This window comes from Hippoglossus hippoglossus, chromosome 1, assembly GCF_009819705.1.
Source record: "Hippoglossus hippoglossus isolate fHipHip1 chromosome 1, fHipHip1.pri, whole genome shotgun sequence".
Classification (NCBI taxonomy): domain Eukaryota; kingdom Metazoa; phylum Chordata; class Actinopteri; order Pleuronectiformes; family Pleuronectidae; genus Hippoglossus; species Hippoglossus hippoglossus.
In genome coordinates, this window is record NC_047151.1 from 8,767,618 (window position 1) to 8,788,204 (window position 20,587).

Consider the following 20,587-nt stretch of genomic DNA (forward strand, 5'->3'; position numbering starts at 1 on the left):
AGTCGCTTAAAGAAAAGAAGACATTTTAATATGTATTTTCAGATGATACAAAATGAATATATTAATTGTTTATCTTTGTATAAAGTCGCTGGTTTTTCAGTCTACTGGCTTAAAAAGCTGATAATATTCAGTTTATTAAAATGTGAGTGAACAAATGAGCAGGACCTGCCCAGAATAATTTATCATGTTTAACAGAGCAGAGGTTTCTATAATGACAATGATAATGGCTGTACCCATTAATATATAAATCAATACAAAATTAATAAGAGAAACGTCAGTGTCTTAAAAGGTCAAAGTAAAATACAAAAGCAACGAATAAGCTCAATATTTCAAGTCATTTAAGGACATTCATTTCTATTTGTTTTGGAACATGCTGTTTCACCTTGTTCCCCTGAGTGTTTAGCCACCAGCAGAGTTCAGCTGCAGTGGAGGAGGTCCACATTGATCTGGTGTATGACAGAAACATAAGCAAACCTTTCTATGTCAGAAGTGTCTCATCAAACCAGGAGGTTTAATGCAGGACTCACAAGTATGTGTTGAAATATTTTATGGCAATGCTGTGGGTGGGGCACTTGTTGGCGATCTGCATTGTGGTTTTGTTGCTACATGTTTATTGTGCTGTGTGTGGTTGTGTAGCCCTAAACTTTTTATGTGGCAGTGAAGGCACCAGCCAATCAAATCAGTTTAATACTGTTTGTATGTTAATGTTAATTCAAAGAGGCAGAGGCAGCTGGTGACCCTGGTGTACCTTCATCTGGTTGTAGATTTTATTTGCACTTACTTCTCTTTAGCATTGTATTGATAACTAGCATAGCATGTTAGCATGAAAGCTAACTATGTTGTGTGTCTCAAGAATGAAATTGTGATTGTTGATGATCGCGACGGCACAAAATATTGGGCAAACCCACCGACAAGCATTAACACATCGAATATGTGTGAGTCCTGCGGAACTCCATGTTGAGACTGTATTATTTAATAAGGAAGCCGATATCCACCAGTGAAACAAAACAAGATGCTAAATCAAATGAGATTAAAAAGTATAAAATATAAAATAGTAAGGTGAAATTATGGGACACTCATTAATTTGGGATATGAACTTGTTATTTTGAGATAGTAAGTCATTATATTGAGGTTTCTCATTATAATGATTTATACGATTTTTTCAACTAAGTGGCAGAAATAGGCTTCCATAATTTTACCTGCACTGACTTAAGTTAGTTTAAAATCTTATTTGGTGGTGACTGGTGTGTGCTGACAGTCACTGCTGTCTAACATCAGTCACATACAGGTCTGCAGCTTATTTGTTCTCCCCTGGCTGTGTGGCTTTCTCCTGCACTTTTATCTTCTGTTGCACCTCTCAGTCATCATGTAATGTAATTATGAAATATAAACGTTTGTGTCATAAGGTATTGCACAGTAGAACCGAGATGAGAATGTATACTTAAAACTTAAAACAACAGTGTTGCATATAAATAGTTCAGTTCTTTAACATCTGAGACATGAAGGACCCCTGCAGAGTTTGCCTACAGGAACATGTGCACCTTCAGCCCTGTCGCTTTCAAATAAACTCAAGCCCTTCATACTTCACGTCCCCGATCTTTGTCTCGGGCATCAGCACACGGCCGTCAAGTGTGAGCGCGATGATGTAGGTGGCGATCCTGCCCGCATCCTCCTCTGACTTTAGGGCCAGAATGATCTGATCGTCTGTGTCTGGAACAAATTTAAAGGAGGAGAAGCCATGGGTGGGGTTGAGCGGTCCGACGTGCCGTACGCTTATGTAGCTGAAGTCTGCAGGGCAGGACAGCAGGAGGTTGGTGGCACGCCGCTCGTCTGCGATCTCTTCGTAGTGCTCGTGGCTAGCACGGCGAGGGAGGAAGAACCAGCGCTGGAGACGCTCGCTCCAAGATGCTGATTCGTGGATAAGGTAGCCTGTAGAAGTGAGAAGCAACAGAATGAATAGGAGTTGATTGTGTGTAATTGAAAGCTATTATTTTCTCTCGGCTTTCAAAGTTTTGTTAAGACAACTTGCTAAAAACTGTAGATAGTGTCTTTAAAATAAGATGGGTTCTATATGATATGTAATTTTTGTTAACAACCAAGCAGGTTGTCGCTGATATCGAGACAGCAGTAAATCAACTGGATGATATTTTTTCTCTTAAAGTAGAACAAAACTGCACACTTTTTTTTGTCACTCTGCATTACATCATGCATTACTTGGAAATATAAAATGGACTGAAAGGTTCCTGACCATTAGTGAATTGGTCTTTCAATACTAGGATAGATGGGACTATGAAGAGGAAACCTAAACAATCTGTCAGCACCTGGTGGTTGGATCCCTGCTGCACTCCGCAGGGCATTGTAGTGTGGTACCCAATTCTCATGCTCCACGTCGCCATGGTAGCCAACAACTTTCACCCACTCTGGGTTGTTGTTGACAACTTCTCCAGAGGTCGTGGTCCACTCCTTCCCCAGGCCACCAACGTACAGGTGCTCGTCCTTCACTGCCAGCCATTCTGCCTTGAACCCTGCACACACAGGAAAAATAAAGATCTGTGAGGAGGCATGTGGATCACCGCGGAAATTACCGTCAACATTTTAAAGTTATTTTTCCCAGTTAAGGAAAGCTTAACTTGCTTGTCGTTCAGTTGTAAGCTGTGTACCAAATTTATGCTGCTGAAGAAAAGCAATACTCTAGATGTCAACTGGAAACTGACCTTTGGACACTGACCCATCGCCGTCAGTTAATATTACCCAGGGAATAGCCTGGTTTCCCTCGATCCTGTACACCACACCTGTACGGTCATCTACAGTGTACAGGTGCCCGTTAAATGCCACAAGCTCTGACAGCTCCATTCCTGCAGCAGGATATAGTAAAATGAAATTAGATCACTCACACATTGATTTGAACACATAAACATATACCCAGAATATAGCTTATAAATTTACAAGACCATATACCTCGTCCTTTCTCAGCCAGATGACTCTCCAGGGTGACGGTCTCAGCGTCCCACTCCACCTGCAGTCTGTCTGCGCTCTCTGAAACTGTCAGATATCCTCTTTTCATGTAGCTGAACCACGTCTGAGCCTTAGAGCTACGAGATGCTGTGTCCAGGTCTGCGATCACACCTATGCGGTACCGGATGCCGTTCCTTGTCTTCTCGGGTGGACTTAACGGATAAGTGTCATTGTAAGGCTTTTCCCTTTTCTGACGGCCAGCAAGGCTACGGCCAGTTTGTCTGTTAGCGTCCCTGAAGATGTCTTCCTGACCCTCTCTGTACAGTTCCAAACTGTGAGCCCTGTTGCGATAGTAACCTCTGGTAGGAGTGTCTCTGTCCCCTACTGTCAGGTGCAGATACACAATAAGCACTAATCCCAGCAGGGTCGCCACAGTGATCGCCCGCCATTTTGGGTGAAAGCGTGAGTCGGAGGTGGCAGCTTGTGTCATGGACGCCAAGGCCAGAGGGAGGCCTCGGACGGCAACACCGAAGGAGGTCATGGAAGAGTTGTCTTCATTCTCGACATCAGGCGTAGACTTGGGCTGATGACTATCATGGCCTGGATCCAGAAAAAACAAGGGAGAAAAAGATCAGGAAAAAGGCATGGATGTGGTTTTAAGAGAGAGAGAACTGCATCTCATTTAATTCATTTAGATAACAGCTAAGTTAAACCATAAACCCTAAAATCATTTTTACAGTACTACAATCTCACTGATACTGCTTATCAATGTGGTACTTTAATGGTATTCTAATTGGTTCTTTATTCATTTTAAGAGAAAAAACAAGTTTGTTACACAATGCTGCATGGTTGATTACACTTCTACACACTACTTTGACATTAGCCTGGAATGTTAATGAGCATTAAAGCAACACTATACAACTTTTGTACCTTAAAAAAACAGCTTCAAATTTAGTTTGATAGAAAACTGACTTGAGAATGGTGCCACTTTCGTTCCCACTCAACACACGTCTGTGACCTCCTGCGAGAATTCGTAACTGACTGATAAATGAGCTTAGATTGCCAGAATCCGACCCAGCAAGTTCAAGAGTAATGCGGTCAGTTCAAAAAGACTTTGAAGTAATTAAAAACTAGCATTTATCGCCGATATTCAGTGAGGAAACTTTTAAAATATTCTAAACAGAGTTGGTGTATTTGTTACAGCAACAGCTCTTCTGGTTCGGGAAGCTGGGGATCATGGGTAATATCCACCATTCACTTGTATTTCAGTTCAGTGAGTTGGACTAGAGTCAGAGCTCAACACATTGATTGGCTTTGATTTTTTTCCACATGAAAACGATTTAATGACTCTGGACATGGAGCCCAACAGAATGATCACTGTGTGGCTGCAGAGGGCGCTGTTGCTCAGTAAGGGTTTCTGTACGTAGAGTTGCTTTAAGTTGGTTGTGATTCTCATGTGCACCCTGAATGACAGACACACAGAGAGGGCAGGATAAAGAGACCTGAGGCCAATACAGACAGCGTGTTCACACTCTCCCTGGTTCCATGGCGCCTTTTTAAAGAGCCTGCTTTTTTTTATTAGGTGTTCATTTACCATAGTTTGTGATGTAAAAAGGCAGAGGCAGCTATAACATTAGGTAGCTAGACACCCCTGACTTTCAAGAATATATGCATTTGGGTTATTAACTGTCTATTTACCTTTCACACTCTCTACCCACTACACTAAACAGTTCCACACAGCTGCTGGGCTCTCCTGGTTTTCATTTTCCTCTTCAGCGCCACACTTAGCTCATACAGGGCCTCTACCTGCAGGGCTCCTCTGTCAGTTTGTTTGAGGTGCAGGCTCCACTCTCAGGTCAGATCCACTGTCAGGACTGGAAATGCACACAAAAGAGGAGCCCTGCAGGCAGACACTCCAATTTCTCTCTTTGAAATCCAACTGACAGAAATCCAGAGTAGCAACGGAGAAGTAAGATCCCTGAAAATAGGCTCTTGTTTATTGTTCTCTCTTCACAACAGGGCTTTGTTGTGATGTTCAAGCAGAACCTCTTAATATGCAAACTGAGTAGGAAGCCGGGTCGTCATAGTTCCACAGGATGATAAATGAACCTTGCTCTATTTGGATTTTGATGCTAAATTATTTGTCCTACTTAGGTACAAAAATGTTCTGTAGATATTATAACTGCATGTTATTAGTGTAGGAAGAAAATTACCAAACATTTGACTTCCTCATGGTGTGATATCAGAGTTGAGACCAAGATGTTTTACTTAAGTATCAGTTTGACACCTCACATGTCGGTTGGAGTCTTGTGTAATGAATAATTTGTTTGAAGCCTGAATCCAGGAGAAGCAAAAGTCCAAATCTAAAAGCGTGCTGAACAAATGCAGAAATTCACAAACTCACACTAATATACTAACATGTGAACTTTGGTTTGGTCTGTTTAAAGGAGATGTCGTCTACATTCACTTGAGTTACAAACAGGCTCTTCAAAATACTTCAGGTTTATGTAATAGGGCTGGGATGACACGCCATCAGACGCCCTGCCCACTGAAATACGAGAGACATGCTTGTTTTGGGAGACTCTGAACACCAAGGTAACCCTCAACCTTTGTGTCGTCAAGGGCAACCGACTGGTACAGTAACTGTGTTCCGGTGTTGGCATAGGTTGAGCTCCCCTGTAGTGAGCCACAGAATACGGTGTTTTCAAGTTTAAATAATTTTACAGACAAAACATAGTATCCTTTTTAAAACACATCATCAAACATGACCTCTCTTGTTGTAAGGAAAAAAAAGAAACTAACATGAAGCATATGGATTGACCATATGGCCAAAACATTTACCATAATAAAAAATATCAATATCTGTCAATAATAATAAGTTTAAAGACTGAACCTGATACTGACATGAGAATTTTAAACTATTCTTCATACGTAGAAAATAACAAACTCATTCTAAACAGTAAAGCGTTATATATTAGATTTATATTGAACTTGTGCTTTATTGATATTTAAGAAATTATAGTGATATTCTCAAACTGAAATGCAGCATGGTTTAAAAAATAAACAATTTCCCTCAAAAGGTGAACCACTTCCTCAGCAATTACACATGATTGTTTGAGCTTGAAACATATGGCTGCAACATAACGTGACATGAAGACAGTACTATAGTTAATGCAATCCTAATCTTGAGCAATACTACAGTAAATAAGTTACACATTGATGGTGGAGCTGAAGCAATATGTATTGGGTTTGGCAGAGCACTTATGTTATACCACAGATCAATGTTCCCAATTTAGCAAACCAAAAAATAAATGTCACAACTGCATCAGTAAAAAAAGGATCAAGACAGAGAAAAGAATGCTCTAAAATGTGAGTGGACTCGGACGGTTGTCATTTAGTATTAATGAAGTGGAACACACAATCTGACATCACATACTTCCCCCCCTGTCTGCCTCTTCATCGGGAAGTTCAGCCTCATCAGTTAACAAGCAATCTATGTAACACGCATGTCAAACACACAATGCCCTTATTGTCACTATTGAAAGCCTGGCCCATACACCCCCCCACCCCTGTCTGTATGAAGACTGTCAGTATTCACCCTTCCTTCGCCTCTTCTCCCCCGAACTCGCTGTGACCATGGCGCCGCTCTGCTGTGATCGCATCCCATAATGAACTCCGCGTCCCTGTGTCTCCGTCCCACATCAATGATCTACACCTCAGCCCCCTCCTCTTATCTCCAGTGTGCGTGCAACTGGAAGTCACAACAAGAATAAGTCAGCCCGCTTCTTGTGTCTTCACCACGAGCCCAGGCGAACTCAGAGGATGAACAGATCCCACAACAGGTAGTTGAGTAACTCACCTCAGGCTTTGACCAGTGACGTTACACGCCTGTTTTTTTCCGGGCGGAGAGTTTACTAAACAAACTGAACACGCTGTTCCCATCCGGCCCTTTCCTTTTCTCACTCATCCCATTAAGAACTCCACGTCCCAGCAGCCCTCTCTCTGTCCCACATGAAGAACTGGTCTATGTCTCAACCAGTCTCCTCCCAAGTTCTCTCCATTACAGCAGCTCAAGTTTCTCAACTGGATGAGTTACGCTGAAATCGAAGGCCATGGCAGTAACTTGACCTCGTTGAGATATTAGTTACTAATGATGTCTTTCTGATTCCACAGCTCGTACCGCTGCTCCCTGTGTGTGACCCACAGCCACGAAGGCAGGGACCCAACAAACTTTGACCGGCTGCTGCTTCACAAACACAACAAGTTTAAACCTGAGGACTATTCACCACTTTCCTCTGGTTGAAGTTAAAGCATTCAACTCCGACACACTTGTGAATAAGACCGTTAGCGAATCATTAACGGGAAATACAAACACGCCGGTTCCTGTTTCGGGATGTTAGCCGTGCGGCTAACACCAGCTAGCAACTCGAGCCTGCTAGCGCTAACCTTTGACAGGCTAGCGGCGCTAACGCTGTTAGCAGTTAGCCGAAGTGACAGTTTATCCGGGTCGTCCCTTGGTGTCGTGTGGAGGCTTCGTGCTCACCTGGTGGAGAGGCTCCTCTGCTCGGCTCCACTGATGGACCGGTGATGTCGGCGGCTTCTCTCCGTTAGCTCCTCCTGCCTGGAGACTGTGGACTGTATGAGCCGTGTGGACCCGATCAGCTGATGTCGCTGTCTAAAGCTACTGAATATACAGTGAAAATACACACTGTCAAAAGCTATACCCGATTAGAATGCACCTCAGCAGCAGCAAAGCACGCATCACATATATCTCACTAAGCTCTGACTCATCTAACTGTGCAATACTCATTTTCCATCTGTGAAAATTCAATATATCTTAAGTGCAATCCTGAAACAAACTCTGCTCACACTGTATAATATGTATGGCATGCATTACACACACACAGTTATATTATATTATTAGATATGTATTACTTTTACTGATGTTTCTATTTTTACCATCCATTGCTGAATGCAGCAGATGGTCACACACGCTGAATCTGGTTCTGCTGGAGGCTTCTTCTGTTTTTTCTTCCCACAGTCGCCAAGTCTTTGTTCATTGTAGGAACTGTTGGGTCTCTGTAATAACAATCTAAGGAGCCTTGAGATAGTGCATGAGGAATGTTGTGATTTGTTGCAATACAAATAACATTGAATTTAATTGAACTTGTTGCTGTAACAAAACTTTCCCCTGAATGGGATGATTACAGGATGGTCTTATTTTAGCATAGCAGAGGCAGAGCCACTCTATAACCAATAGTGAACTACTGCTAACTAAGTTCATAACTAAGAGAAATGTTTAGGGTAATCTTACTTTCTCTGAGAAGAACAGGGAACGAGCCCTTAGGCCATGACCCTATCACCCTACCCGTCAATGGTCCCTATGGTTCCAGTCTGCTGTTTATTATTACACAAACCTGAAATAATGGTTCCAGTGATGAAAAATGATCCCCACTATGTCTTATCTGTCAAAAAAGTCATTAAACATCAGAGTCTTCATTTTTATGACACGCACAGCTTTTTAAAATAAAGATAATGAAGCTATAATAAGAGGAAACAGTTCTGTATATCTATATTTGGAGATGATATGTAACATGTGACTAGTTTATACATTAAAAAAATAGTACATCAAATACATAAACAACTGCCAACACATAAGTTCACAAATAAAACATTTATTGTGATAATTCTCAATCTACAGTGATGATTAACAGAACATTGTATAAACAATGATGCAGACGATTAATAAAGATGCTAGAATGAGGGCAGGACGTAACAATGTGCATCAGTTATTCACATTTTTTTTGATATGTCTGTTTTAACATCAGTATTCTGCTACTTCATTAATGTAAAATAAAAAGTGCAAATATATAGTTTTCTTTATCAATATTTAACCATTTGTGGATGACACATTAAATGTCCCTGCGTAACATATCATCACTGTGGAGGCTGCAGTAAAAAGCTTCATTCACTTTGTAGGGTTTGTCATTAAGCTGTGATTGTCCTTTCTGAGGACTTCAAGTCGTGGTGCAGATTGTCACTGTTTACAAGTGAATACCAGCAGGTTTATCAGTTGTATGATTGGCTACATTCACCATCCTTGAAGTGATTCAGCTTGAGGCACACAATGTCTTTACTATGTGTTAATGTGGTTGGGACACATTGAGCCTATTTAGGACATTTTCTGAGCACAGTAACTACCGTGAACAAAGTTCAGCAAAAACAATGAAACTAGACGTTCAAAACGATCTGTACCGCATTAGTCTTAATCATTCAAAGAGGATAGATTGTACATTGTACATCAGTGCGGGATAATTAAATAATGCATATTATTATATATTATTGGTGGGTGGTGGGTGTGTGTTCATTCAGAGGTATGTTAATATTAGATGATGGATCGAAGACACCTCAGCTCTTTCCCATCATCTTCAAGAGAAGCTGGAAAGAATTAAGAAATTAAAACACATCTGGTTGTTCTCAGACTATTACAAATCTTTGAAGACTATAATACTTTTATAGTTATATTTGTTGAAAAGTTGTTTTCAGGATAATATTCTTATATCAGAATATTTCTTATGGTTCAAGGTGGTACATGTATACCTTACATAAATAATACAGTTAATGATCAGAGAAAAGTAGACATCCTGGAAAACATCATTGACATTCATATTGACTTAGAGGTCAAATTATTTGGGTGTCGAGTGCTTGTTTACCTTTGTTAGGTGATACTCCCCATCTACCAGCTGCTCAATGATATCGAAGTGGTCCGTGTTTGGCACATCCTCCATGGTCACATTCAGTCCTGACGCCTCTAAAGTCTTTAGGGCAGAAAGTCACAGAGGTCATGACAGGAAGAAGTGAGGAGATACATACACATATATCAAACATACCATTTTAAACATGCTAACTTGATGTTTATTCAAACATCAAATCAAACACAATTTGTCACTTTGTTGATCAGCAGGAACCCTTAACTTCAACTGAGACTTTAATAATTTGTACCAGTGAAAAAAGGAAATAACTCTAACAAAAGGATTTAGGGTTTAAAAATGACAAAGGAGTAAAATAATACGTGGCTATATGTGTGATACAATATGTGTGATAAAGTCACCCTTAATTCCTATGTAATATTTGTTCTACTATCCTAGAAATAATCTATCCTAATTATATATTATTCCATTTATCAGTAGTAAAAATATTAACAGCCCTTAATAATAAGGCACTTTATACTCCAGTATATTCTCTAACAGCAGCACTGACTTTGTAGTATTCTTCTGATTGCTTGCGAAACTCCGGCGAGTCGTTCTCAGCGACGGCCACAACAATGTGACAACTGGAGGACGAGAGTTTGAGCTGAGGGACCAGCTTGCTGGGGCTGTTCCTGACCGCCACCTCCCTGCACACAGGAGACACCCGGGGGACAGAGGAGTCAGACACTGACTGGCACGACGGAGCAGCAGAGGACACACACACACACACACACACATACACACACACACACACACACACACACACACACACACACACACACACACACACACACACACACACACACAGTCTAGTTGCACACAATCCTTTCCACATAACTGTCATGGCATTTATGGGTGCACACATAGAAATTATGGATTGCTGCAGGGTTTCTAAAACTTATCTCGAGTATGATCCAATTTTTAGATCTGAAATTTTCCAATAACTAAGCAGCTACATTTCTCAAGTTTTTTAAATATGAATTAAAATGGGCTCAAAATGTAGTTTCCTGAAAAGATTATACGCGTCATAGTTACTTTTTTCTTTTAATACAAAACGAGTAAAATATTCACATTACACTTGCTACTAAGAAGTATCTAACAAAGAAATGTGTATATATATATATATATATATATATATATATATATGGCACCATGCAGTGTCCAGGTTGACAAACTCTAGATTACTAAGAGTAATCTGGGTAAGTAGGAAAGGGCATGATGCGTTTACATGTTGTTAAAGTCTGATTACTGTAAAACCCTAGTCTATCTGGTCAGTAATCAGATTATACCCTTGCACCAATGTAGCATTGCACACTGTCGCACTCAAGATGGCTATAAAACAAGTATCAAAACCGATGGAGCAGAAACGCAGATATAAACCTTTCACACATTCCTTGTCAAAACCTGGTCCCTACATTTCCCACGATGCAACTCGACAGCTGACGGTTCAGTCAGAGAATTGAGAGTGTTATGCTAGCAGTGGCTGATCTAGCACTGAGCTGCATGCCACCATGAAGAGCAGGATACAGAGGTCTGGTAAAATCAGTGATATCACATGTAGCAACGTGTTTGACTTCACGAGGCTCCTTCTGGACCCACAACGGGCTTCATAAAACCAAAGGAAGTGCAGTGTTGAATTTGGTGTAATGTGGACACTAGATACGTTAAAAATTAATATACAAATGAACAGGTGACCAGCGCTGTGTGGCAGCAGCGACTGGGACTCATTAACTTTTAGTGACATTGTCAATCACAACAACAGCGTGTTCACTAAAACAACAGACAAATAGCCCATTCCAAACAGGCAAGTTTAGATCAGGCACTTTGCACTAGTACATGTTATTGCACTAAACGTTGCCATCTACATACTCTGTCATCTTCAGAGGCTCGTTGACGTAGGTGGACAGGATGGGCAGGAGGTCGTAGATGCCACTGACCAAGAAAGCCCCTGGAAGATAATTATGAAAACAGTTAAAAACAGTAAATTGATAATGCAGCATGTGTCTCAACCTTGTATTTCTGTTTCCTTCCATTTAATTGTGGTGCTAATTGTAATAAGGTCAAGCATTGTCTACCGTATGTGTCACTCATCCCAGTTCACCTGGTCGTACTCACCTTTGATCTGAGGGGTGATGCTGTACTGTGACCAGTCAGTGGAGAGGACCATTGCAGCCAGGTGGGCCCCAGCAGAGTGTCCACACAGGTACAGACCACTGAGACAGATCAGATCAGAGATTTCATAAAACACAAACTGCAACACAGAGGATTTATGATGGAAATGGTGACATTTTGGCTCTGTGTGAATGAAAGAAGAAGGGATAGAACAAATTGTATGATAGCATGATGCATTAAAACAATCTTAATTCAAACTGGGTGATGGTAACAGGGGAAAACCATTAAAAAGGTACCTGATGTGAGAGTACTGCTGAATGACGGACACAACACTCTTGCGTACTTGAGACACCATCAGGTCCATGTTACCTGAAAAGGAAAAGTAAGGCCACAGGCAGAGAGTTGACATTATCAGTTTATCCTCCTTAAATATTCCGTCTTTCCCTGAGAACAGAAACAAACTTTATCAGAAATGAAAAGATTCTACCTTTGGGGGCGATGTCGTAGCCAACGGCAACCACCACCACACCTTTATCGACGAGTGGAACAGCCATGAATCCTGACTCCTCCTTACTGTGCACAAAACATCAGCATGAAAAAGGGTTAGTGTACATCTATGTTAGAGTCAGAGGTTTCTGAAAGTGGAACACTGTACCTGAGAAACTGCCAGTAGCCGCCATGTATGTAAATAACAAGAGGGACATCTGGAACAGAGGGAATGACGCCTGTTAGTTCTCATGCTTGACATTAACTTCTAAATACTTGAAGATGATGGAGTGAGGTTTCCGTGTCATGACAGCCACTCCTGTCCGTACCCAAAGAGTTGGTTTTGGGTATGTAGACGTCCAGTTTCTCTCCATCTCCCTCCCCATATGGCACGTTGAGTAAAGTTTGAGCCAGACCACGGGCTCGCTGTGTACCTGAACAGCACGTGGTATCAAAGCACAACATTATCAACATATGTACAATGAGACTATGTACATATTTGTCTTTTGCTACATTGTCTATACTCTATACTGTCTATACTGAAAGCCATCACTTTTTATACTTCTCTGCGTTTTAGATTATTGGAGGCAATGTTGCAAATTATTCTGAGTAACAGTGGATTTAAGAATGATCTTTCCACCAATGTGATTCAAGTTTTTTGATTTTTACCTCTGCCAAGAAGGTTATTCTTTTTTTTTGTATATTTGTTGCCAGGATTACAGACAAACTACCAGAGTGATTTTCACCAAACTTGCTGGAGGGATGAGGCGTGAGAAGAACTAATTAAAATTTTTAGTGAGGATGCAGAATAAGTCCCAGATCCTGGATTTTTCCCCTGATGTTCTTTTTCTATGTTTTAAGAAAAATAATCATTCAGGTAATCAGACTTTTTTATATTCTATATGCTTTTATATTTCTACTAGAATGTATTTTATCTTTATAATTTTGTACTATTTCTAGAACTAGACAACCATATGTAGGATTATGAACTTGGCAGAGATATGTGCTCAACTGAATGTCATTGTAGTTAGTTATTATATTCACCTCAGCATTTTTCTATGCCTTTGTTTTATCCAGAAACACTTTTCCATTAGTTGATTACTGTGCTGACTGATAATGAACAGAAACATCCCTGATAAAACTCTGGCTGGGGAGCTTTGTTGTATGTTGCATCTCTCAGACATCTCCCTGCAGTCAGACCTCTAATAAGGACTTAAGATACCTTCCAAAACTACTGAATGTATTCAAATTTGTATATAAATTTACATCTAGCATGACGATGGTATAACAACTACTGATTTATTTTATTTGCTAATGGAAGAGGAAACATATTTTGGCTGTTTCCAGTTTCTCCTTTGAAGTTGTGACAACAAAAGCTGGCACAGTATGCTCACTAAATTCAACATGAACCCAAATATGTCGCTCTGTGTGGACTATGTACAGGTGTAGGAGCTTGTATTCTGCTATTTCTTAAAAAATAAAACAAAATTTGAAGTTGTTATAGAAATCTTCACAAAATCAATCTGTCATTTGTATAGTTTTAACATCAGAGGCATATCGTCACAGTCTAAATTGTATATTACATACATATAGCGAATACAAGTAGCCTGGGTTATATGTTTCACAGCCTCCAGTGTCCTAATGGGACGACATCAACAGAGATACACATCCTCACAGGGATACAACATTTGACACGACACCTGTGTTTGCTCCTACACTGCTTGTTTTTCTCTGTATTTTTGGTGAATCCGCCTCTAATGTCAAACAACACACCGACCTTCCTTCACAGCCTTGACGTGAGCCTTGACCACGTCGTCCGCAGACATCCTGTGCGACCAGCGGCTGGGTGCAAGCTGCCGCTCCAGCTCCTGTCACACCGACACACTACAGTCAGCCGGGCGGCCATGAAAGAGCTGGGGACACCCACCACCGTGAGCCGCTGAAACGGGCTACAGCGCCCCCTAGTGCTCATATTTAAACCACTGCTTTGGTGAGGGGATAATCCCTTACTGCTTTAAATGACTTCCCTTATTTAGCTGTCAGGTAGGAATAGTGAAACAAGGGAAGCTTAAGAATACAAACAGTTATAGAAGCCTGTTGTACACACACTGATCCCACAAGGGGAGACCAAAGGAAAATACCACTCAATAGTGTAAACACTTACATCTTTCGTCATCTCAGTCCAGTGCGGCATTGTTTTAACGCTTGAAGTGGCTTAAATCACCAGGAGTGTGCTGACAGATACAACCACCCAACTGTGCTCGGTGCCTGGCGGAGCTGCTGCTGCTGCTGCTGGTGGTGCTGGTGGTTTGACTGAGCACCTGGACCTTAAACTTTGCACAGTAAACCCTGCAGCACAGTGCACATACTGAGTAGAGCAAGTGACAGAAAACTCCACCCACCACCAGCTCTTTCTGTCTGGAGCTGCTCGCTTCATTCAAAACTCTTTTACTGAATAAACACAAGTTACTCGTTTGCCCCCTGCCACGGGAGACGCGCAGGTGCAGTGGCCTGTGTGCGAGTCCCTAAGCGTCCGGAGGCTGGTCGGACTTAGTGGATCATATTTCATCGTCTCCAGTGCCACCTCCAACGTAGCCCCCTGTAACGTTGCTTTGTTTTTGGTCTGAATCCCAACTTGGGGTAATTTGTCCTCTAAAGTGCACAGAGCCAGGAGTCCACCGAGGTGATGGTAATGATCCTCCCGCAGGTTCACCTACGGAAACCTTGTTACGACTTTTACTTACTCTAAAATAAGTTTGATCGTCTTCTCGGCGCTCCGCCAGGGGCGGGGCCAAACCGAGGAACTCACTAAACCATCCAATCGGTAGTAGCGACGGGGGGACACACCCCCGTTACTGGGCAGGTTGTTAACAGATCGTAAAACACCTCTTTGAAGATTCTCAGTCATCCAGGTCATGGTAACTTCAGGAGTTGCACAAGTGCACACAGGCAACTGGACTTACTTGTATTTTGTTTTCAAGAAACACAGGTAAGTCCAGTTGCTTGTGCACTTGTACAACTCTTGAGGATTTAAAACATCATACATCAACATCATTTTCAGCATAACATGTTGAATTATAGCTATTTAACTCAGACAGAATGAAACATGGAACCTCACAAAAAACTGCATCATAATAGATTAATGGAAGAGTTTACCCACAAGTGAAATAGCCATGTACTTCTCCTTCTCTTACTGAGCACCCAAGGGCCTGTCATCCATGAGAAAGTTCATGATGTGACGTAAACTGACCGACGGCCGCCAAGTTGTTTTTTTAATGCTCAAATTATTATAATTTCTCAAATGTTCTTATTGAAAAAGGCCATGGGCAGCCCTTCACAAAAACAGAAAAATAAAAACATCCACAAACCTTCACATGTCAGGATGACTTTATATACAGCAATGAGGTTTAACATTGGAAAATGCACATAGGTGTTATATCAGGAATATTTTTTGTGTTCACTCACACACTTCATTTGGTTCCTGGTATGTGACACAACAAAATGTACAGTGAAAGCTCAGCAAAGTCCTGTTTATTAACAGATACTGAGGTTTGAAGAGGGGCCCTTTGTCAAAATCAAAGACTTTCCCAACTATGAAAAGTAAAATCGTCTGCTGAGAAAATAGCCTACACACATGAACACTATAGTTTTGCACATATCAATTATTCTGCCAACACGCATGAACACGTATACCAGACATTATACTTTTTCGTGTGTGTGTGATGGTGCCCACTAACACAACACATGGAGGGTAACTGTGGTAAATTACCCAGCCATTACCCAATAGCCAGTTGACTATACAACAGAATGAGGAAATAGCAAAATCTGATTGATTCATATGTTGGATGTTGCATGTTAATTAATGTGCATTACCTCCGTAAAACAAACAAACATAATCATATTCAACTATTTTTACTGTGCAATACATTTCTACCCGTGCAATTCAATGACTATATTCTGCACACTGTATATAGATAGATAGACAGATAGATAGACAGATAGATAGACAGATAGATAGATAGATAGATAGATAGATAGATAGATAGATAGATAGATAGATAGATAGATAGATAGATAGATAGATAGATAGATAGATAGAAGGATAGAAGGATAGAAGGATAGATAGATAGATAAAAGGATAGAAGGATAGATAGAAGGATAGATAGATAGATAAAAGGATCGAAGGATAGATAGAAGGATAGAAGGATAGATAGATAGATAAAAGGATAGATAGAAGGATAGAAGGATAGATAGATAGATAAAAGGATAGAAGGATAGATAGAAGGATAGATAGATAGATAAAAGGATAGATAGAAGGATAGAAGGATAGATAGATAGATAAAAGGATAGAAGGATAGATAGAAGGATAGATAGATAGATAGATAGATAGATAGATAGATAGATAGATGGATAGATGGATAGATAGATAGATGGATAGGAAATTTAGGCATCCAGTAGACAAATTTATTTGTATTTTTTTTATTTGCTTGTGTTCCTTCCTTGTTTATTTCTTCTAATGTCTGTTGTTTGATTGTCATCTTTGCTGCTGCATCACAGCAAATCTCCCTGTTGAGATCTAATACAGGCCTGTCTCTGATACTGCATTGTGTTGTAAAGACACAGACAATGGCGGTTAATGGGTGTCCTCCACATGCACAGTAATGTTGTGTCTTCATATGTGAGGATGTTTTGATGTCAGTATAATGTTCTCGGGAACGAGCGCTGCAACTGTTCGCTTCAAATCACACAGAGATCCAAACACAAGCGCGTGTCCAGTACTCTGTGCTCGGATTGGTCGACTGTGGTACCATCACGCTGCTAACACACATCTGATTGGTTGTAAAGGCACGTTACTTTCCCCGCCATGGGTGGAAGTAGACCCGCCCCTTCCTCCCTCTGATTGGCTTACACGCATTGTTCCCCTAATCCTAACCAATCAAAAAACCTTCCTGCATAAAACAACCGCTGATAGTTGCAGGCGCGCCACATTCAACTTATTGTTTCTGAGCTGCTGCTTCTGAGAGAATATAACAACAATACTACTCTTATTTTCTTCTTAGCATCTTTATTGATATTTAAACGTTTAATAGAAATGGACTGTGTGGATTTCCAGAGAGTTCTTCCAAACTCACCGAGGAAAGCCCGGGGACAGATTCAGGTTCGTGTCACTCTAACGTTGTTGTGTAAAACATGTCAACATGTAGCCAAATTAACATCGTTTGAATTAGGAACAAACAGGGCACGATGCTAATGTTAACGTCACTGTGCATGTGAATGAATACGGTGCTTGCAGACCCACCGACCTGAACTGTCTGTGCTGTTTTCTGCAGATCATCTTCGGACCCATGTTTTCAGGCAAAAGGTGAGTTACCCATTCACAACGTTAAAACACCAGGTGTCGGTACATGTGCAGCTGGCGGCTCGTTTTATATTCAAACCTTTAGAGTAAAGTGAAAACAATACAGACCGCGCAGACTTCCCCATCCCGCCAAATCTGCTTTGTTTAAACTACTCCCATCACTGGAAGCAATACGAAGCGTCTGTTGTAACGTGTGCAGCTCGTGCACTTTCTATATTAGCACCTACGTTTTAAATGTCACTTCACACTGATTCTGTACTTCATACTTAACATGTTACAAAATGTTGATTTGTAAAACTACAGTAGAATGAAACCAGTGTCGGAGATCCACTGTCACATAGCTGCACTGATGTATGTTGTGTTTGCATGAACAAAATATATGGATGGGTTTTTACTGAAGTTCAAAAAATGATTGTCATTTACTTTGTAGCACTGAGCTGATGAGGAGAGTGCGCCGCTTCCAGATAGCTCAGTACAACTGCCTGGTGATTAAATATGCCAAAGACCAACGATACAGTGACACAGGCATGGCTACACACGACAAGTAAGTTTTTATTTCACTAAGTTGTTCACATGTACAGACATTCATGTTAAAATAAAGTCTATAGGAAAGAAGCCCTCTTACTAAAAATGTGAGACTACATTTGTTTGCACATACCTAGTTACAAATGATGGAACAAAGAGGAGAGAGGAAAATCGTGCAAGAGTTTAGATCCAAAAGATATTAATCAATTTATAGGGGTGGGTTCCTATAATGAAAAAGTACAGCGTTTCCCTCTTTTTCTAAAGTTAAATTTGGATAGAAAAAAAGGAGACAAAATTGGATTGTCTCTCACTTGAGCAAAACCTGACCACTAGTGGTGAGATTATGTAGCTTCTTATGATCTATTATTCATATTTATAAAAGCAGAAAGTAATGTGTGAAACCTTTATCCACAATTATCTCACCTTTTATCCTGTCCATCTTTTAGAAGCACAATGGAGGCTGTACCAGCCAACAGTCTGGGGGATGTGAGGTCTCTGGCACTGAAAGTCTGTGTCATTGGAGTTGATGAAGGACAGTTTGTAAGTATATGAACTCTACATTTTCCGCTTTCTTTTTTGGGCTTAGACATTTCCCCTCCAGGATGAACACAACGTGTATTATTGTGGACTTGTGAAAAGTTCTAATTTAGAGGAACCGTGTGTTTCACAAATTCTTTGTCTTAACACATTTGAGTGTCAGGAGGTCGCCCACTAAATCTGTGATTTTTAAAAAAAAAAATTTTATGTTCTTGTAGTTTCCAGACACGGTGGATTTTTGTGAGGAGATGGCCAATTTAGGAAAGACAATCATTGTAGCTGCCTTGGATGGAACTTTCCAGAGAAAGGTAAGTTTTCCTGTTTGTCTCTCCCCCTCAGCGTGATGCTGGTTCTTATTAACAAACAGGCACTGTGTGGATGCTCAAGGGTCAGACAGAGTATCACGATGGGTTTAGACACAACAAAATGCCAAACATTTTTGAGGATGTACTGCGAACAATCTGCATGCGCAGCTCCTCAACTCTTTCAATGTGCTCATTATTTCACACTATAGTGTCTCTTCTGTCCTTGTAATGTAATTATACCTGACTGTTTTCCTGCTGTTTTGTGCATTCCTGCAGCCATTTGGAAACATCCTGAATCTCGTCCCTCTGGCAGAGAGCGTGGTGAAGCTCCACGCTGTCTGCATGCAGTGTTACAAAGAAGCTGCCTACACCAAGAGGATAGGATCAGAGAAGGAGGTGAGGAGGCAATCTTGCATCAATAAACTGAACAATATTTGGGCCCTTTTCAGACCTGCTGTAACCGTTTGATTTGGATGATCCAATTACAGGTGGACAGCTTAATGGGATAGTTCACCCAAAACTTAAAATTCACTCATTATCTACACACCACTTTGCCACTTTTGGAGTCTCGGGGGGTAAAACACGTTGCAGCCAAATCCAATACAATTTAAGTAAATGGTAACCAATTCTTCAAATTTTTTTTCCCCAAATGGGTTTTTATTTCATTGCAAACTGCAGCACATTGATTTGACAACAGACACTTGTGTATAGTCAGACTGTGTAAAACAACACAATTAGGCCTTTGTGAACAGAAATGATGTTTGTTCATACATACAGCAGGGAAGTGAGATCTGACCTCAAATACTCACTTGAGATGCATTCAGGACACATTTTAAAAACCAGATGTGAACAGACAAACTTTAAGTTTCCATCTTATGATTAGATCTCTCTACCAAATGTCAATACCAGGTCTGAACAGGGCCTTTTATTTAAAGGGAAGTTTTTTTTTTTATTATCTGAAATACCTGACCATGTATATTTTCAATTAATATCTAAAGTGATTATATTTTACTTTTAATTCTTTTTTTAGTTTTATAGGTCAAATAATTACTGAGCATTATTGAGATAGTGTGTCTCTGCCACAAACCTCCCCACATTTAAGTGAAGAGCAGGTCGATTTGGTGCATTTCCAGACAATGTGAAAAAGAAAGATGCCTCTTCCATCTTTCAATATTTTTCCTAACGGGACATTTATTGTTTGTTTGTGCCGTAGGTGGAAGTGATCGGCGGAGCAGACAAATATCTGGCGGTGTGTAGAAGGTGTTACGGGGGTCTAATGGAGGAAAAAGAGAACAGCACTCCCTTCAGGAATGAAACTCCACAACATCCCTCAGGAAAAATCATAGACTGTGGAGTTCCCCGGAAACCTTTCTCCTCTCTCCATCTCTGAACGCTAAAACCAGACATGTAGCACAAGATCTGGGGAGAGTTGAGGAATTGAACAATTAATTTGTGTGTGCGTATATGCAAGAGCATTGGACAAAACTTACATTTTTTAAAACTGACATACTTTAAAATGATTGGCATTTGTTGGTATTTTAGGTATCTTGGTGCGTGTA

At 40.6% G+C, this 20,587-nt stretch overlaps 3 protein-coding genes across 7 annotated transcripts in view; 1 reads left to right on the plus strand and 2 right to left on the minus strand.

Annotated features, from left to right (window-relative positions):
• Nucleotides 1-6: 6 nt before the first annotated feature.
• cant1b (calcium activated nucleotidase 1b) lies at nucleotides 7-7,648 on the minus strand. 3 transcript variants are annotated; one of them, XM_034592881.1, is made up of 5 exons: nucleotides 7,499-7,648; nucleotides 2,959-3,555; nucleotides 2,715-2,855; nucleotides 2,322-2,525; nucleotides 7-1,929 (listed from the first exon to the last, which is right to left on the minus strand). In XM_034592881.1, exons 2-5 carry the CDS (start codon nucleotides 3,494-3,496, stop codon nucleotides 1,559-1,561), a joined length of 1,254 nt encoding a protein of 417 aa, XP_034448772.1. In that variant the 5' UTR covers nucleotides 3,497-3,555; nucleotides 7,499-7,648; the 3' UTR covers nucleotides 7-1,558. The 3 variants fall into 3 exon arrangements, with proteins under 3 accessions (XP_034448772.1, XP_034448780.1, XP_034448765.1); XM_034592889.1 differs by lacking the exon at nucleotides 7,499-7,648 and adding an exon at nucleotides 6,815-7,348; XM_034592874.1 differs by lacking the exon at nucleotides 7,499-7,648 and adding an exon at nucleotides 6,554-6,746.
• A 966-nt stretch (nucleotides 7,649-8,614) lies between these two features.
• On the minus strand, nucleotides 8,615-14,776 carry afmid (arylformamidase). Its single transcript, XM_034612281.1, has 11 exons — nucleotides 14,467-14,776; nucleotides 14,080-14,170; nucleotides 12,632-12,736; nucleotides 12,472-12,520; nucleotides 12,304-12,389; nucleotides 12,113-12,185; nucleotides 11,820-11,917; nucleotides 11,574-11,652; nucleotides 10,216-10,351; nucleotides 9,669-9,773; nucleotides 8,615-9,393 (listed from the first exon to the last, which is right to left on the minus strand). Exons 1-11 carry the CDS (start codon nucleotides 14,494-14,496, stop codon nucleotides 9,364-9,366), a joined length of 882 nt encoding a protein of 293 aa, XP_034468172.1. The 5' UTR covers nucleotides 14,497-14,776; the 3' UTR covers nucleotides 8,615-9,363.
• A 2,478-nt stretch (nucleotides 14,777-17,254) lies between these two features.
• The window catches only part of tk1 (thymidine kinase 1, soluble), a 35,989-nt gene continuing 32,656 nt past the window's right edge, over nucleotides 17,255-20,587 (plus strand). For all 3 annotated transcript variants that reach the window (XR_004616639.1, XR_004616645.1, XM_034612569.1), the window contains exons 1-7: nucleotides 17,255-17,460; nucleotides 17,633-17,664; nucleotides 18,092-18,205; nucleotides 18,633-18,726; nucleotides 18,942-19,031; nucleotides 19,305-19,424; nucleotides 20,242-20,460. Coding sequence is in view for 1 of the 3 variants with exons in the window: in XM_034612569.1 (XP_034468460.1) it covers nucleotides 17,395-17,460; nucleotides 17,633-17,664; nucleotides 18,092-18,205; nucleotides 18,633-18,726; nucleotides 18,942-19,031; nucleotides 19,305-19,424; nucleotides 20,242-20,418 (693 nt within the window). In the remaining 2 variants the exon portion in view is untranslated. The remainder of the gene's footprint in view (nucleotides 17,461-17,632; nucleotides 17,665-18,091; nucleotides 18,206-18,632; nucleotides 18,727-18,941; nucleotides 19,032-19,304; nucleotides 19,425-20,241; nucleotides 20,461-20,587) is intronic.

Bases quoted from the DNA above. Each gene is read 5' to 3' on its own strand.
- afmid (XM_034612281.1), bottom strand. From the start codon at position 14,496: ATGCCGCACTGGACTGAGATGACGAAAGAT. The intron at 12,521-12,631 runs GTACGGACAGGA...CCTCTGTTCCAG, and splicing joins ACCCAAAACCAACTCTTTGG to ATGTCCCTCTTGTTATTTAC. The intron at 9,774-10,215 runs GTCAGTGCTGCT...TCTGCCCTAAAG, and splicing joins AATCAGAAGAATACTACAAA to ACTTTAGAGGCGTCAGGACT.
- cant1b (XM_034592874.1), bottom strand. From the start codon at position 6,617: ATGCGATCACAGCAGAGCGGCGCCATGGTCACAGCGAGTTCGGGGGAG. The intron at 3,556-6,553 runs GTGAATACTGAC...TTCTGGATCCAG, and splicing joins GGAGAAGAGGCGAAGGAAGG to GCCATGATAGTCATCAGCCC. The intron at 2,526-2,714 runs GTCAGTTTCCAG...CTGTGTGTGCAG, and splicing joins CGATGGGTCAGTGTCCAAAG to GGTTCAAGGCAGAATGGCTG.